Genomic DNA, 18,184 nt, shown 5'->3' with positions numbered 1-18,184 from the left:
TCTTAGGGATTTTGTTGCTGAGAACAGACACTATGGGCACGGCAGCTCTTATAAAGGAAAATGTTTCATTGGGACTGGTTTACATTCAGAGGTTCAGTCCATCATTATGGTGGGAAGCATGGCAGCGTGCAGACAGACAGTGCTGGGGAGGCAGCTGAGAGTTCTACCTCTGGGTCAGCAGGCAGCAGGAAGAGAGAGCCACTGGGCCTGGCTTGAGCTTCCAAAACCTCAAAGCCCACTCCAGTGATACACTTCCTCCAATAAGGCCACACTAATCCCTATGGGCCTATGGGGTCCATTGTTCATACAAACTACCACAATGTATATGTATCCCTGAGATAGTCTTATGTAGCCCAAACTGGCCTGAAACTTGCTATGTTGCCAAGGATGACCCTTGAACTTCTTTCTGAACGCTGGGATTACAGGTATTACAGGTATGCCATCGTGAGCATCGGTATATTTGATTTTATTGAGTTTTAACTTAGATCATAAAATACCTCCATCTAGGGGGGTTCTTGGTAGTATTCTTTTTTGGGGGTGGGGGAGATTCAAGACAGGGTTTTAATGTATCTTTGGAGTCTGTCCTGGAAATATTCTGATATTTTAGCTGAACATGGTGGTGGTGCATACCTGTAATCCCAGCACTGAGGCAAGATGGTTGTAGGTTCAAGGCCAGCCTGGGCTATATTCTGAGAACCTACCTTAAAAAAAAAAAACTAGAAGAAAGGGAAATCAAATTCTGATCTCTTTCACACGCCGTTGTCATGGAGTTTGTCCAAGCCTCCATATCTTGCTGTCACAGCTTCCTATCTTGGTAATGCTGAGGTTTGAAGCAGTGTGTATAGGAGACTTTGCTGTTTCCCAGGGAGGGCACACCCCTGACTTCTCCTGGCCTCAGCTCAGAAAATTTTTTGACAACTTGGGGAGGATTTCCTTGCTTTTTTTTAACAAGACACAGTCATTCTCAAATGACTCAGAGACTGTGTGCTCCTGTTGGAACATCTCTGCTGGATCGTCGACCCTCATTCCAAGGACCCAGCCAGGCTTGCCCTGAGAATGTGCTTCTACAGCAGCAAACCATTGGAGTCAGAAGCAGAAGTGCAAAGTGGCTCCCTGGCTTCTCCCACATCCCCTGGGATCTGTTTGACAGTGAGGAGCCACTAAATATGGGACAAATATGGGGGGGATCTTTGAGATATAGACAGGGACAAGGGAGACTGGTTTGGGGTCTGCTAAAGGTTAGCATCCTCATGAAGTTCAGTCAGCCCAGGTGTAGAGTCGGCAGTTCCTCTTCGCCTTGTGCAAGATAGCCAGAGAGAAGCTGGATATGGAGTGTCCAGGTGTGTCCCATCTGCAGCCTGGGAACCGCATGCTACCGGATAGCTATGCGTGTGGCCAAATATGAAATAGTGAACTTATTAAAATATTACGAGAGGTCTTTGCCATAAAAAGCCCCAGTTGCACAGGTTCTCAACCATGAGCTTTGTAGACGACAGCGCTGTGTCACAGTATCAAAAGCTGGATATGCCTGATGCCTTTCTTGGGGAGGCTTCACTGGGTCCTTGTCCACGTCTCATGGCCAGCGGGGAGGGGTGGCATCTCTCAGCCTGCCTCTACCGCTCATCTAATAGTCTCTCTCCTCTGGTAGAAGTCGGCTGGCGGGCAGAATTCCTCCCTGCAGACCACGCCCTGTCTGACTTTGAGTTTGACGTCATCGTTGGTGCCGACGGCAATAGGAACACACTGGAAGGTGAGGACTCTTCTTTTGGGGCTGAGAGATAATGAGGGGAACCGGAGAAGGATGATCAAGATGACAGATGCTTCGGCTAAGGGTAGAGGCAGACAGACTGTCCTGTCCTGCCTGAGTCTGAGCGTGTGAGGATGGCCATTCCACTTTCCCTCCCTGGACCTAAGCATCCCCAAATGAGAATCTGGGTAGCAGAACCCTCTCAGAGGGTGGGGGCAAGAGGTCGGGGGGCTTTTCTGTAAAAATGCTTCTTATACTGTGGGAAATATCAACATAAACGGGCTGAGCACCTGCTGCTGTGTTAGCCAAGGTGCATTCTCCTCTCGCTCTGTCTAAGGCAAACATCTCAAGATGCCAATGGCATCCGTTCATGTTCAAGTACTCTACCAATCAAGAGAAGGGCCTCTTTCTCCATAGCTCTTGAGAATACCCACTGCCCGGCAGCCAAACTCTCAGGCTCCAAAGCCACGCTTCTCTGAGTCCAGCAACAGGCTTCGTGTACTCATTTATATGGAAAGGGCTGTCTGAGACCAGGGTGGAAGACATCATAATGTCGGTGGCATCTCTTAGAGTAGGGACAGTTGTTATTTCTGAGTCTGCCCCTGTCAAAGGTCATAAGATGAAGATGCATGATTGGGCAAACTCATTCTCTGAGGACAGGATACACATACTGAAATAGGTCTGATCTCAGAGAAGTCTGCATATCTGGTCCTTCAGCTCAGGCCTCTCCTGTCTGCTACCTGCCCCACAGTCTGCCCTGCCCCACAGTCTTCTCTGCCCCACAGTCTGCCCTGCCCCCACAGTCTTCTCTGCTCTACAGTGTTCTCTGCCCCACAGTCTGCCCTGCCCTCACTCCTGTGCCCATCTTCTCACAGAAATGTCTGACAAGACACATCAAAGCTGCCAGTGTGAATACGTGTATGATTTGTGGGATTGCTCTGGTTGTTTGGGAAAACTACATGTCATACTACTTGAGAGCCTAGGGCCTATACCGAGCCTGCTATAGGTTAAACCCTTCCACATCAATCACTAAGTAAGAAAATGCCACCACGGACATACCCTCAGACCAATCTGATAGGGGCAGTTCATCAATTGAGATTGCTTCTTCCTAGGTATGTCTAGGCTTATGTCAAAACATAAGCCAGCCAGCATACATCCTAAACACCAGCTGCTGGGAGCTAGTGTGCTGGTTTCTTTTGCTAGGCCTTGGTGTTGCTTTCAGAAGCACAACCCCATCTCTGCCTTCATCTTTACGGAGCTTCTTCCTCAGTGTGTTTATGGGTCCAACTTTCCCTATGAATAAGGACATCAGCCGTGTTACAGTAGATGGCCCATTATACTCCAGTTGACTTTATATTAACTAAGCCCAACGTACAGAAACACCAAGGGTTAGGATTTCACCATCATATGTGGTAGGAAGATGGCAATGCAATACAACCCATAACAACAAATTTATAAAGAAAATGTTTTAGCATCCCTCTCCTATGGGAGTTTAGTCTAATCCTATTTTTCAAAAGGTTTTCTTTTCCATTTAAAATGCTGACAAAACCATTTGACTCGTGCAAGCCCTCAGTGCCAAAGCACTTTAAGAGTCTTCAGTGATATACTCAGAACATCTCCAGAGGGCTGAGGTCTGTGGTAGCCTGCTGCACAGATCATTTTGGCCACTGGCCTGTGGATATGTAAGCGCTGCATATGGTCCAATGATATAGAAAAGAACAGAGTTCAAAATGCCTCTTGCGGGAACAAGTCTGGTGCCTCTGCCTGCTCCAGAACCGCTGCCCCCATTGTCTTTGGGGCACAGAGAAGAGTGTTCTCAGCAGTATTGTCTGAGTTGCCACCCCGTCTAGAGGACTGACACATCTATCCTGTCCCTTACGCAGGGTTCAGGAGGAAGGAGTTCCGGGGGAAGCTAGCCATCGCCATCACTGCCAACTTCATAAATAGGAACAGCACGGCCGAGGCCAAGGTGGAGGAGATCAGTGGCGTGGCCTTCATCTTCAACCAGAAGTTCTTTCAGGACCTTAAGGAAGAAACAGGTGAGACCTCCCCTCTCTAAACCAGACGCTATTCACAGTATGTTTGTATGTGTGTATGCATGCGTGAACAGATGTATGGTGGTCAGATGACAGTCTCTTGTCTTTCAGATGCTGTCCTGTCTGTGTGTGTGTGTGTGTGTGTGTGTGTGTATACATATGCATGTGTGAACAGATGTATGGTGGTCAGATGACAGTCTTTAGTGTCCTTCTTCAGATGCTGTCGTGTGTGTGTGTGTGTGTGTGTGTGTGTGTGTGTGTGTGTGTGTGTGTATGTGTATAGAAAAGGTCCCACTGGCCTAATGCTTGACAAGTAGGCTAGGTTGCATGGCCAGTGAGCCTCAGGGGTCTGTCTCTAAGCAGCACTGGGGTTGTAACACCATGCCTACCCTCCCCCAACTCATGGATTCTGGCCAAATTCCATTCTGCAATATTTGCCCAACACACGTTTTTCTAACTAAGCTATCTCCCTAGTCCCTCACCCAAGGTTTCCAAGCTGTTCACAGGGCCCTCTGGCTTCCATGGGTTGTCTGGGAGCAAAGATTTCTCTCAGTACACTAAATGTCTAGAGGCCCTTCAAAGAAAAGAGGGAATCTTGAGAGAATGTTCTGGATGTTGTATATGGAAATAGATTGTAGACTTTGCTAATACATGGTAGACATTTACTGAATGTCTATTGTATACTGGCGCTCAGCATTGTAGAGTACAGTCAATGTTAGCCCCACCCCTCCTGAAGGGTCTCCCTATCCAAAGAGGGTACCCACGTAAAGCACTGTGACACAGGGCAGTTGGGGAGTCTGTGCTTAAGGTCTGCCTGAAATGCTGGGACATGCTGAGGAGGGAACCTATAATCTGAGGGGAGAACCTGAAGACTCCCGGGGCTTTGTGCAGCACATCAGCTGCCCTTCCTTATGACAAGGACCCTACACACAACTCACCCCACCCCCAGCATGCTCTGGAAGCAACTGTCACCTAACCATGGGACAGAAGATAATGATTCAATAGCTGGGTATACAGCCTGGGGCAGATAAGCAGCCCAAGACTTATATTCTATGTGGCCAGAGCAACAGATACTCAAGAGGGTAGCGGAGAAACAGAGAAACTGGCTTTCTTTATAACCTGACCAAAACTGCACATGGTCCCTTGGAAAGGCAGTGCAATGATAATGTTAAACTAAGGCCTGTAATACTCACCAGGCATGGTGGCCCGTGCCTGTAATCCCAGCACTGGGAAGATGGAAGCAGGAAAACCAAATGTTCAAGGCTAGCACCAGCTACATGGTAATTTTGAGGCCAGCCTCAACTACAGGAGACCCTATCTATAAAAGGAGTGAAGGTGCCAGGCATGCAGTCTGGTGCCCAGTCTGCCCTGGTCTGTTGACACTTTCCCTCACTGCCGCTTACACGCTTGTTTCCCATGGCTCCTGTTCCAGTCACTGCACCCGTACCTTGTCTTCTTGTCTGAGCACGTTTTAAATAGTGCCCACGTTTCTCACGTTCCCGTTCAACATCACATCTTAAGTAGAATCCTGATGGTAGGTTTTGGGGACCGTGGCTTCTCTTGGCATCCAAGCCTAAGGACTAAGGATAACCGTGTGGCTTTGGTATCACCTCTGAGATGGGACTGATTTTCTATGTTCAAGGGGCCTAAGGGAGAAAACAAATCCAAATGGGGTATGTTTCGTGATACGTTGAGATGTCCTTTAGCAAGGACTGTGATCCCACAACTCATCATGGACATACATTCACACTGTTGTCTGTGGCTGGTTCCACTGTATTGATAACAGAGACCCTGTGACCCACAAAGACACATGTGTTCACTTAAGACTCTGGCCTCTGACCCCCACCTTCCATGGGTTTCCTGTTAAGGTGCCACTTCCCTGGAATCATTTTCTCCAAAGTTCATTTTCTAGGAAGGGGCTGAGTTGCTGAGCCAGACTCTGCCTCTGGCTGGTAACAACTCTATTTGCCACCTTATGTCCCTCGGAGCCTCCCCCAATTTATTATTACAAGTTTTAATGTTTCCTTTCCAGAGTATTATATCCTTTGAATGATTTAATACTTAATTTTCCAGCCCTTCCTTCCCCCTTAGAAACAAAGAAAATAAATACCCGAACCACCAGATAGGGATTATGGCGGGACATTGCATGTGTTTCTCCAAAGCTTTCCCGAGCTTCCTTTAAACTTGGCCGTTGTCACACCATAAGTCATTGTCTCACGTCAGTGACAGCTGTAAATTTCCTTTGATTCTCTGGGGGGCCTTCCGTATGCATGGCTGTTTCCTATTTTACTGTAATAATAAGGGTGTTGCTATGGTTACCCAGCACACCTTGTGTGGATGCTTTAAGGTCACTGTGTGCCTTTTACTTCCTGTCACATAAACCAGCCAGAGGTTCTCATGTTCTAGTGACCACCAGAGCCACCCAGGGAACTTAACACTTACGGTGTTGGCTCTACCCGCAGTTTCTAATTCAGCAGTCCTGATGATTTGACTTACGTTAAGTTCTCAGGTGAGCCGGTGGCTCCGAATGAGCCTCCCCGCATCCCTTTGAGAAACAGAGCCAAGCGATCATCTCATATCGTGATCTTCAGTGCAGAATCCTAATGTGTGAAAGTGTTGCTGTCTGTGAAGAGAACAAAAGATGAGGTCTAGGGCTGGGGAGATGGCTCCACTGAGGATCTGAACTCAATTCCCAGGACCCACATAAAAATGTTGGCGTGGTTATGTATGTTAATAATCCCAGTTCTAGGACGTGGAGACAGGAGCATCCCTGAGGCTCATGGCTGGCCCGTCTAGTCTAGTTGCTGAGCTTTGGGTCAATGATAGACCCTGTCTCAAGTAGGTAGGTTTGTGAAAAATGATACCCGAGGTTGTCTTCTGGCCTACACACAGGAGCATGCCCACACCCACATACCACAATGCAATCTAAGCCTCTAACCTCTGACCTGGGTTTTCTCATGCAAGCTAGGCCATGATAGAAGATGCTCTGTGGACACACAGTGGATGGAGCCTGATCCATACAGTCAGGTTCAAAGTTTGCATCTGTGGTCCTGTCTAGCACTTCCTATAACACTTTCTGTCTAGCTTTAACTTAAGAATACTGGACATCTGTGGTTGTTGTATGCTGTTTGGTTGTTTTACTTTTGAACATGCCTTTGTGCAATCATAAAAGCTAGTTGCTTCTGGTCCACAGCCTGATATGTCTTTGCTATTTATCTTATATGCATCTTCTGCACATACATAAGGAGACCTGGAATGAAGCAAGGCGCCGTTGGTAAACTTGGTCTGAATGCTTCTCCTTGCAGGGATTGATCTCGAGAACATTGTCTACTACAAGGACTCTACGCACTACTTTGTCATGACAGCCAAGAAGCAGAGCCTGCTGGACAAAGGAGTCATCATTAATGTATGTATCCATAGATAGCGATTTCTCAACTGTTTCCCCCAGGACGCATGGGCTGGCAGCATCAGCAGATGTGAGAGGAGATACTATCCTGCTAGAACCCATGTGAGGGGAGAGGGGAAAGAGAAACTGCCGGGCCCTTCCTTGCCTTTGACATTGCGTGACTACCCATCCACACAGATATGTTTCAAACCTGGCGGTGAGAGACCTTTGCCCAGGATATGATCAGTTGAATCTTTTCCTTCCTCAAATGTCATTCTTCCTTTGGCCCCGCTTCTTCTCCAAGAGGTCACACTCACTTGGAGATGGGGACTCCTTGTCCTTGTGGAACATGGAGATGACGTCACTTTGGAGTCTGACACTGTGTCCCTTTGCCACAGGGGAATACTTACTGTTTGCGCCTTCAGAGACGAGCAGAGACCCGGTTCTCCCATGAGCTAACTCTGGATAGTGGCCAAGATTTTGATTTTTTTTTTTTTGAATCTCAGTCTTCTGTCTATAAAGTGGAATAACGCCTGTAAATCCTCTGAAGAGTTCTTGAGACATGACTGTATATGAGCAGGGATGCATGAGGAATGTACACACATATATGTATATATGTGTGCACACACATCATGCTTGGCTCAGTGCCTGGTAGACAGTGGTTTTCAGGGTTCTACACACACACACACACACACACACACACACACACACCGCAGCCTTGTTCGGACACTTGCTCTGTCCTATTGGCTGTTTGGTTTCTCTCCATAGCTTTGCTTCTTGGTTTACTTATTTATTTTTGCTCTGAGACGATGTCTTGCTGTGTCTTGCTGTGTAGGCCAGGCTGTCCTCAAACTCTCCATCCTCTTGCCTCAGTCTCCCAAGAGCTGAGACTGCAGGCGTGCACACCAGACCTAGTATGCATCATCGAGTATAAGAGCGAACATGGTGTGGCTGGAGAGATGACTTAGAGATTAAGAGCACTTGCTGCTCCTCCAGAGGACCCACGTTTGGTGACTCTCACCCACATCCAGAGGCTCCGGCCGACTCCAGTGCCCTCTTCTGACCTCTGCAGGCACTGCATGCATGTGGCATATTCTTACATAGACACACACATATGGATGGATAAAGAAGAGAGAGAGGAGGTGGGGAGGATGAGGGCCTTGGTCAGACCTCACCCTTCTAGAGCTCCTGTGCTCACTGCTTCAAGATAAGGATCCCACAGCCCCAGGTCAGCTGCCTCCAGGTCCTGTCCTGGACTGGGACCACTCAGTGTTGCTTGTCAGAGTACAGTGTACATATCTTCTCACCAGCTTGTACTGGCATCCGGCCTGGAAGCATTAGTAACCCAGGCCTCCTCCACCTTGGCTGGGCCTCTGCTGAGAGCATGAGTTGTGGGCAGAATCTGTGGGTAGGACAGTAGAAGCTAGCCTCACACACACACACACACACACACACACACACACCAACACACACACACTAGCTGTTGTGAGCACTGGGCTTTCAGATCTGCCAGCTCACTGCTGGTTGGTCAGTATGGCAATAGGATGTCCTCTTTTCCCCTCAGATGTACTGAGGTGGCTTCTTCAGTCTTCTCTTGGGTGAATGCTATGTATATTCTGTGAGGAAATATTAGAATTTCAGAAATAGAGTATTTGAAGTCACAGCTCCCCAAGAAACAGAAACAAGAAACAGAAGGTCACTCTGGGTATGGAGAAGGTTATATATTTTGGAACCTGTAGAGTGCCCATGCTGGCACCTTGGATAGGTTCAGTTGGCATCTCATCATGTGGCCATTCATGACATTGGGAATTAGTAGGGGCAGGGAGTATCATCTATTCCTGTATGCCAGGCACTGCATGAGGGATTCCATGTATACACTCTCTTTCCATCTTCATACAGTTCCAAGGAGGAGATCTTACAATTATGGTATTGAAAGTGAAAACGCAGAATAAAGTCGAACAGCATGCCCATATTCCAGCTGTGATAGAATCTCATGTATGCCAGGCTGGCCTTGAACTCTCATATTGTAGCTGAGGATGGCCTTGAACTCCTGATCAGTTTGCCTCCTTCTCCCTCACACTGAAATTACAGGTGTGCCCCACCACTCCCAGTTTAAATCAGCACTGGAGACTGAACCCAGGTTGTTTGTGCACATTGGGAGCATACTGCTGGTGGGAGCTTGCCCTTTCGCGTCCTCTTTAGGAAAGGTGGCCTTTAAGCAGAGCAGGCTTTGGAAATATCGAACGCTCTGCATCTCTAGGATGAACTTCCTCATTGTCCACGCAGTCATCTCCACCCCAGCAGAGAAGCAGGGCAGTGCCCACTTTCGTAGCCAAGACAGAGTGTCCCCAGCATCACAGAGAAGTGGGCAACTGAGTTCGGAAAGAAATTCAGAGAGAGGCATGGCACACCCCCCCACCCCCGCTTTTGTTTTCTGATCTTGTTTGACTACTAACCGCAGCATATATGGACCCCAGTAGCTTCACTCCATCCGTTATTAAATCACATTTACTGGCTTGTTCCTTTGTTTCTTAATTGTACTGAAAGTTATCATCAGAACCAGCCATGTGCAATGTGTTCCTTGTTTGCCGGGAGGCTGTTATCAAGTCCACTGTCCATTACAGTTCCCAGTGCCCTCTCTGTAAATTCCTGCATGAGACAGATCTTTCAGCGGAGTGCCAGGAAAAACTCGCCTCCCGTGAGGAACTGCTATGCTTCATTTTCTGATAAGGAAAGCCCGTATCACATTTCCCCTTCACCTTGGATGCCAGAAAGCCCAACGCCAAACTGGGTGCTTAATCACAACCGTGCTAACTGCCATGGCTGGACCATGTGCTTATTTCTTTGGCTCTGGTGTTCTAGTTTTGATTCGTGCATGCTCACAGGCACACGTACATGTACACACACAAACACACACTTCCTGCTGACACACATGCACCTGTGTGCATCTCTGTAAAGGTCAGAGCTTAACTTCAGGGGTGACTCCTCTGGAGTCATCATCTTGTCTTTTGAGGTCTCTCACTGGTCTGGAGTTTACCCATTAGGCTAGGCAGACTAGCAAAGGACTCTTGAGGACCGTTTTGTCTCTGTCTCCCCAGCACTGAGATTATAATCACACACTGTTCTGTCTGGATTCCTATGTGGGGATTGAACACAGGCCCTCGTGTTTGCACGGCAAACGCTTTAAAGACTGATTCATCTCCCAGCCCCTCTAGCCTCCTCATGAAGACCCATCCCCTGGTCTCGAGCCCTTTGAAGAGGAGGGAGGTTTTACGTATGTTCTGATCTCCCCAGGACTACATTGACACAGAGATGCTCCTGTGCACAGAGAACGTGAACCAGGAAAAACTGCTCTCCTATGCCCGTGAAGCCGCGGATTTTGCCACCAATTACCAGCTGCCATCCTTAGACTTTGCCATAAATCACAACGGGCAGCCTGATGTGGCCATGTTCGACTTCACCTCCATGTATGCCTCAGAGAACGCAGCCCTGATGCGTGAGCGCCAGGCACACCAGCTGCTCGTGGCCCTTGTGGGCGACAGCTTGCTTGAGGTACTACCTGCCCTTCGAACCCTGGGAGCCAGCCCTGTTGGCTGAATTCTGAGATCTGTCTGCTTGCCTGTAGCAGAAGCCTTTTCTCCCATTTCCAGCTTCTGCGTTGCCTCTAGAATGAAGAACAAAACTAACCAGGCCTGGTCTAGAGCCTAGGACTGTCCTCACAACATGTAGACCCTAAGCATGGCTGGGACCTGTTACCCGTGTGGCTGGCCCTGTGTGGCCTTTCTGTGTAGATATCTTCCAGAGTTTAAGGGGGACTGTAAGGACAAGGGGTTTTCAAAGTATAGTGTAGACATTGTGGCCCTCCCTCTTGAGCCTGTAAGTGCAAGGCCCCTTAGATAAATGACCATTTCAGGGTTAGCTTCCAATCATAGTATGAACACTGTCAGTGTCTACAAAGTTATCTGGGGCTGAGAGTCAGATTGCAAACCCTACCCTGGGTGCACCATGGAGCAAGCTGTTTACCCTCAACTTGACCAGATCAGTCCTTGTTCACCCTTATTGAGGCCTGTCACTTTTTTTTTTTTTTTTTTTTTTGAGACAGAGTTTCTCTGTGTAACAGTCCTGGCAGTCCTGGAACTCACTTTGTAGACCAGACTGGCCTCAAACTGACAGAGATCTGCCTGTCTCTGCCCCCCAAGTGCTGGGATTAAAGGCGTGCGCCACCACCGCCTGGTCCAGTGGCCTGTCACTTCTATCCCTGTCTCCCTCCCAACTTTCCCTTCCTCAGTCTCCTGTGCTGAGTGTTCTGGCAGGCTCCAGCACTTTCCATCCACAAAACCTTTGCCCCTGATCTTCCCAAATGGACGGAGGTCAGAATCCCATCCATGCTTTACAATGACATGAAGGTCACACTTCCATGAAGTGTTCCCTGGTTCCGTTCTCTCCCGGAGCCCCCAGCCTTGCTACATGTGGGGCTGTCATACATTTCACATGTATGCTCCAACTACCGGTGATTCTGGGAAGCTGTGGGCAGCAGGATTCTGCCCTTGCTCTGGCTCAGAGATGGCACCCCACAACCAGAATGTGCCAGGTAGAATGGGAGAGGAGACCACGAGTCACCAGAGCCAATGAGAATTTTACCTGTGTTCTTTTACAGCCGTTTTGGCCCATGGGCACAGGCTGTGCCCGGGGCTTCCTGGCAGCCTTTGACACGGCATGGATGGTGAAGAGCTGGGACCAGGGCACCTCTCCCCTGGAGGTGCTGGCTGAAAGGTGAGCCTCAAGCAGAACGCCTAAGTGGGGGACTCTGGGTAGAAGACTCGGGCAGGAGTAGAACTAAGTTAGCTGTCCTGCGGCCTCTGCACTGAGCTTTAACCTGCCATCCCACTTGTGGTCTGATGTGATCTCTGGGTCTTCAAGGACACTCTATGTCCTGATGCCTCTCCGTCAGTGAGTTGCTCTTGTGTCCAGGAAAGTAGAGACAAATCTGGACATGGGCTAGTCCTAAATCAGTCCTTTTCTCATCCACACAAGGCCCAAGAGGTTTATTTAAGGAAGTCTTCAAGGACATTTCACAGTGTCCTTCCCTGGGTAAGGATTCTGGGACCTGCCGGGCCTCTTCTACAGCTGAAGTCCTGGCTTCTTCCCAGGCCCTTGCTGCTGGCCATGGGACCGCGAACAGATGGCTGACCCTGAGAGTTAGTGCCGATATGGGAGACAAGCTTTTGATGGCCTTGGGTATGGGCCACTGTGACCACAAAAGCAGGCCACAGAAGACTGTGGCTGGGTCGTAGCTTTAACTGAACCAGAGTCTGCTGAGATATTGGACCTGTGTTCTGGCATCCCGCCCAGGAAAGGAGACCTCATCCCTACCACCTGGGTACTCTTTCCTCTCTCCCCCTTTTTTGCTCCTACCCCACACTTTGCAGCTCTCAGGAGTGTGTGAGATTATAGGAAAGAATTATACAAACACACCAGAGGCCATCCCTGAAACCTTGGAGGCTGGGGGAGAGGGGAGTATAGGATCAAGGGCCTGAGGTGGCAAGAATAATCTCCAAACTCTGGGTTCTGACTCCCTGCAGAGAAAGTCTTTACCGACTGTTACCTCAGACAACCCCAGAGAACATCAACAAAAATTTTGAACAATACACATTGGACCCAGCAACACGGTACCCAAACCTCAACTTGCACTGCGTCAGGCCTCACCAGGTAAGCCCACTCCCACGCCTGTCTGAAGCCCCTGCAGTGAGCTGAGGGAGAGCAATGGTCTCATATTGTCACTGTCCTGAAACTGAGGCCACCAAAGCTCGTTAGCAAAAGGGTGGAGCCAGTTCTTTCCCCCACAAAATGTGAAGGTGCAATAGAGGCCTAGAGGCCTCTTTATAGCCTTATGGGGGACTAGAACACATATGGTACTGTGCATATGTGTGTGTTTATATATTTTCACGTGTTGATTTGCCACTGTGCAAATGTGGCACTGATTAATTCCCCTCTCTCAAAAGTAATCCACTTACCTAGATATTTCCTCTCTTCCTTACCATGCAAAGGCTTGGACATCACTTATCCTAGGGATTTTATCCCCCAAACTCTATTAATTAGTAGGACAGAGAATAGTATGGGCTCCTATTAGCCAATTAGATATTCACGGTCAGTTCTGCCTCATTTGGGAGAACTGTTGAGGCCCGTTGTCTGTGACTCAGTTGTCTAGATGCCCTGCTAAAAGTCTTACCAGCCTGCACCTGAAGAAAACAGTAGCAGGTAGGGAATCTGGTATGGGGCACAGAGAGGCCTCCAGCCCAGGAGCTGGGAACTGGTGGGCAGGTGTGTGGTCTTTTCTGCTCGTAGGTGAAGCATTTGTACATCACTAAAGAACTGGACCGCTTCCCTCCCGAGAGATGGGGCTCAGTGAGGAGATCCGTTAGCCTCTCCAGGCGGGGTGAGTTGCCCATCCGGGACCCTGGGACAAGGTGTGCAGGGGATGATACTAGCTGCCTGTGTCCCATTACCTGTGTGACCTTGGCAGGTGCCTCTCCCCTTTGTCCTTCAGTTTCCTCTCTCTCAGAGCAGGGGTAAGATGGGATTATTGGAATCGAGACCTGCAGTCGCTTTCTGAGCACTCAGCCCAGGAAAGTCCGCTATAGGGAGTTCCACGGGGCTAGGTTTCCTTTGCATCTTGTTTCTGGGAAAAGTGTCCTGTCTCCCTAGCAGCTAGTCACCAGATTCCTGGGACTTTCCCCCTTCCTTCTCCTTATCTTCCTAATCTGGCTCAGAGCTGGCACAGAGTAGTGTTCAGAAGCAGGGGAGGGATAGTCCAATGAGTAACTCCCCAACAGCCCTTCATTCAGGCCCCCTGCTCTCCTACCCAGAGACGCTCCAGCTGCCACTGTGTCCGTCTCCCCGCTCCCATCCCTGCACACACCACATGCCCAGCTGCTGTAAAACACTGTACCCAAGCATGGCAGGCTCTGGCATTCTTTGCTGTCTCTCCATCCTGTTTTCCTGGAATACCTCTATCTGATGAATCCCTAGACACTCTTCAGTACCCAGCTCACATGCACATCCACAGAGACTTTCTTTAGAGAGTGCTTCCTAGGCTACTTGCGGCAAACATGGTCATGAGCACCTCTGTGCACGACAGCCCCGTGTCATTAGCATCACCTAATGGATGCAGGCTCTGTGTTCCCAGCCTCCAGCCCTGGACCCTGGCCATAGTGGACCCTGGTGACAGTGCTGTTAGACAGTGTGCTTCCTGTTGACCTGTGCAGTGGCCGTCAGGGTTGCATCTCTGCCGTCCACTCTTCCTGGTTCCCAGCCCTGACTACAGTGGGCGTGATGCTCAGACCGAACTCCCTGGAATCCCTGCAGAGCCTCACCACCTGTCCCCTCCCCACAGAGTCAGACATCCGGCCTAACAAGCTCCTAACCTGGTGCCAGCAGCAGACCGAGGGTTACCAGCACGTCCGTGTCACCGACCTGACCACATCCTGGCGCAGTGGCCTGGCCCTGTGTGCCATCATCCACCGCTTCCGGCCAGAGCTGATGTGAGTGCAGACCCTGGGTACAGGGGACCCCAGCCTTCTCTGGGTGAAGACCCCCAACCTGGCTCAGTGTTTCTCTCTGCAAGTTCTGATTGGGTTGTTTTCTAAAACTTGCTTTTCCCTTGTTTGGACAGCAACATGTTTGCCCCGTGTCCCTGGGATCTGACAGTCATCACAGAATCAGTGGTTGTGTCTCACAGCTTGGCCCCCAACCCTAATAGCCACCTTTTGGAAATTGAGTGTAGGCCTCAAAGCCCCCCCCCCCCATGAGAGGAAGTAGAAGAGAGACCTGCTTAACCAAAGAAGTATTGTTTTGACATCCAGAATCATCAGATCATTTCTAGAATCTTCTAAAGCTTCCTTGTGTGTTGGCAAAATGGCAGGGTCAATAGGAAGGTGAGAGGACAGTCTAGAAACCCTTCATGACCTCTACTGACCTATTGACACGGGACGCAGCACAGACTCCACCCATGTACAAACCCTTTCTAAAGGCTAATGGAAAACTACCAAAATCACCTCGCCCCGAGGAGATGGGAATCTCTCCACATGATACAGATAATTTGATTGGTTTGAGAAAAGATCCTGTTACAATAACAGTTAAAATTAAAAAAAAAAAAAGAATGAGAAGTAATTAAAGTAGCTCCTACATTTTCAAAGAGAGTACACCATTTTCTGAGGGTTTTAGCCTAGCTATAATCATGTGGTATAATCATGGTCTGTGTTTGATTCAGTCTCTTCATGAGCAAGGCGTGTTCCTGGGCTTGAGGTTGGGGCTGGAAAATTATCAGTGCACAGTGTTCATTCTGGGCTGGGTGCATCCTGTCTCACCCTGAACTCACCTGGTATTGGTCCACCAGCAACTTTGACTCGCTGAATGAAGATGACGCCGTGGAGAACAATCAGCTGGCATTTGATGTGGCCAAGCGCGAGTTTGGGATCCTGCCTATGACTACCGGCAAAGAGATGGCATCTACTGAGGAGCCCGACAAGCTCAGCATGGTCATGTACCTCTCCAAGTTCTATGAGCTCTTCCGGGGCACTCCACTAAGACCAATGGGTAAGCGTGGAGGCTGTGTCTAGTCTCTAGTGTCGTCTCTGTCCCCCTGCCTGAGTCTGGCTAGTACTCTCTACTCTGAGCTTCAAGACCCCTTCCCCTCAACTCAGAGGCCAACCAAGGGTGACTATCCTTGAAGACATGCAATGGCCTCCCATACCCCTCAGTCATTTAAGGCTTTACAAAAGTTGGAGTGAGGGATTTATTCTAGAAGAGTCCTGATACGAGGACATCCACAGGTTACAATATCACCACCTGCGCCCTGGATCCCAATTTCAATGTTGTTTTTGCTTCTCAACAGATTCCTGGCGTAAAAACTATAGAGAAAATACTGACTTCGATTTGGGCAAATCACTCATTCCTAATAACTATCTCAACCTCACATTTCCCAGGAAGAGGACCCCACGGGTAAGTTTCCAGCGGGTCTTTTGTTTCTTCCTCACTGCCGCTGATGGGGGAAGAGGAAGGAGAATTTCATGGCTGGGTTTGTTTATGTTGACAAACTGTGCAGCTCGAGACCCAGAAGATGAGCAGAGAGCTTAGAGTGTGCGTATTTTCAGAGTACACCCAAGTTAGCTCTGCTCCCGGAGAGGCGAAGTGAGCTCATTTCTCATGTCATTCAGATCCAGGGGTATGACGAACGTCAGTCAAGGGGCAAGGTTATGGTAGTAGTCTACAGTCTTGCATCTCCATCATCCATCCATCCATCCATCCATCCATCCATCATCCATCCATCATCCATCCATCCATCCACCATCCATCCATCCATCCATCCATCCATCCATCTATCCATCCATTCAGTGGTCATCGTGCCCCACTAACTTCAAGGCTGTGGCTTTTAGTTGTTTTGACGATGAGAGTGATTGATTACACAGAAGTGAGGGATGTGGGGTTCTTGGCTTCGAGTCCCGTCCAAGCTTGCTTCTCTGTTGCTGTGATAAAAGGCAGACCAGACCAACTTGGGGGAGGAGACGGTTCGTTTGGTTTGCACTTCCGTGTTTCAGACCATGATCAAAGGTGACCAGAGCAGCAGCTCAGGGCAGGAATCTGGTGGTGAGAACTGAAGAAGTGGCCATGGAGGGATGCTCACTCTCCATGGCGGCCCTGCTTTCTTCTACAACCCAGAACCACTTGCTCTGGGGTGGTACCACCCCCAGTGGGCTGACATCAATGGTCAGTCAAGAAGATGCCCCACAGATTGTTTTAAAATGGTCTCATGGGTTGCAGTTCCCTCTTCCTTGGTGACTGTAGTTTGTGCCAGACTGGCAAACATTACTCAGCACAAACCCAGGGCATAATGAGAATCTAGAACTTTCAGGAATCATAGAACCCTTAGTGTCTTGACTTTTTCACAATACTCCCAGATTATGAAAAAAATGCCTGTTTTCTGTCCCCTGAGAAGTTAAGTCAAAATAACCAATGTTTTTCTATGCTATCATGCTTAGCTGATAAGACTTTTCTGGCAATTTTTTTGTAACTCAGTTATGCATGTCTCAAGCATGAACTTTGTAAATGACAACATTGTCTCACGGTTGCACAAAATAAGCATGTGTATGTTCTCACAGCCTACAATCCACAGGTTGGACACCTATGAATTTAACATGTGGTGTAGGACGATTCACTTCATCCAGTGTGAGCCAGAGAAGCTGAAAATCGGATACCCTTTATTTCAGCCATCTTGCATGTCAATGGGAGACAGACTGTCTTTCCTTGATAGGTTCACAGTTACAGACATAAGCCAGGGCCCAGAGAGGCCAGGCGATTTGTCCAAGGGCACACACTGCTGATTATACGTCATTGCTTTGCCCTCTGCCCTGCACTTATTGATCAAAATGGCCTTTGTTATGTATGCAGCGATGGCACATGCTGAGGTGATGTTAGCTGGGAGACAGACGACTGAGCTCGGTTCCACACAAGATGCTGAGAACCATACACAAGTCCTTATCTATCTGTGGTGGCTCCACCACACAGAGATTGGTACAATCAGACATGCACCCTGCCAGCAGGGAAGCGTGTGTATCTTAGAGAATACACATTTAGGAGAGATGATGCCTGGACCATTCTGTCCCATAGCCCCCTGCCCAAACAATGCCTGCAACCTTGATAGAGGAGTCTGTATCCATCACTCCTCACTATCACCCTATGCTGTTTCTCCAGCTTCCAGAGAAATAGTTTAACATGTCCACCTGTCCAGTCCCTCCACAGCACTACATCTTGTCCTTCAAAGTTGTCACTGTCCCCTGCTGAGCCAGTCCTAACAATCTCTCTCCCTTTAATTTGAATCTTAAAATTTTCTTCTTTCTCCTCTCCTCTCATATTACTGACAACATTCAAATCTCAGCAAGACATAACGCCTACTATTTTGCTTGAAGTTGGCTTTTCCGCTAGGGACCATGCCTGCTTTGCGGGAGAGCTCTTCACTCA

The 18,184-nt window shown here is 48.9% G+C and overlaps 1 protein-coding gene across 5 annotated transcripts in view; it reads left to right on the top strand.

Annotated features, from left to right (window-relative positions):
- Positions 1–18,184, top strand: part of Mical2 (microtubule associated monooxygenase, calponin and LIM domain containing 2) — a 205,425-nt gene that overhangs the window by 88,273 nt on the left and 98,968 nt on the right. For all 5 annotated transcript variants that reach the window (XM_050125902.1, XM_050125898.1, XM_050125900.1 and 2 more), the window contains exons 6-15: positions 1,649–1,750; positions 3,631–3,786; positions 7,089–7,189; positions 10,463–10,720; positions 11,826–11,941; positions 12,751–12,877; positions 13,514–13,604; positions 14,562–14,709; positions 15,564–15,763; positions 16,062–16,168. In XM_050125902.1, coding sequence (XP_049981859.1) covers positions 1,649–1,750; positions 3,631–3,786; positions 7,089–7,189; positions 10,463–10,720; positions 11,826–11,941; positions 12,751–12,877; positions 13,514–13,604; positions 14,562–14,709; positions 15,564–15,763; positions 16,062–16,168 — 1,406 coding nt within the window. The remainder of the gene's footprint in view (positions 1–1,648; positions 1,751–3,630; positions 3,787–7,088; positions 7,190–10,462; positions 10,721–11,825; positions 11,942–12,750; positions 12,878–13,513; positions 13,605–14,561; positions 14,710–15,563; positions 15,764–16,061; positions 16,169–18,184) is intronic.

The sequence above is a fragment of the Alexandromys fortis genome, unplaced genomic scaffold, assembly GCF_014885135.2.
Source record: "Alexandromys fortis isolate MF-2015 unplaced genomic scaffold, M_Fortis_MF-2015_v1.1 scaffold_250, whole genome shotgun sequence".
NCBI classification, from domain to species: Eukaryota; Metazoa; Chordata; class Mammalia; order Rodentia; family Cricetidae; genus Alexandromys; species Alexandromys fortis.
This window is presented reverse-complemented; position numbering and strand designations above follow the sequence as displayed.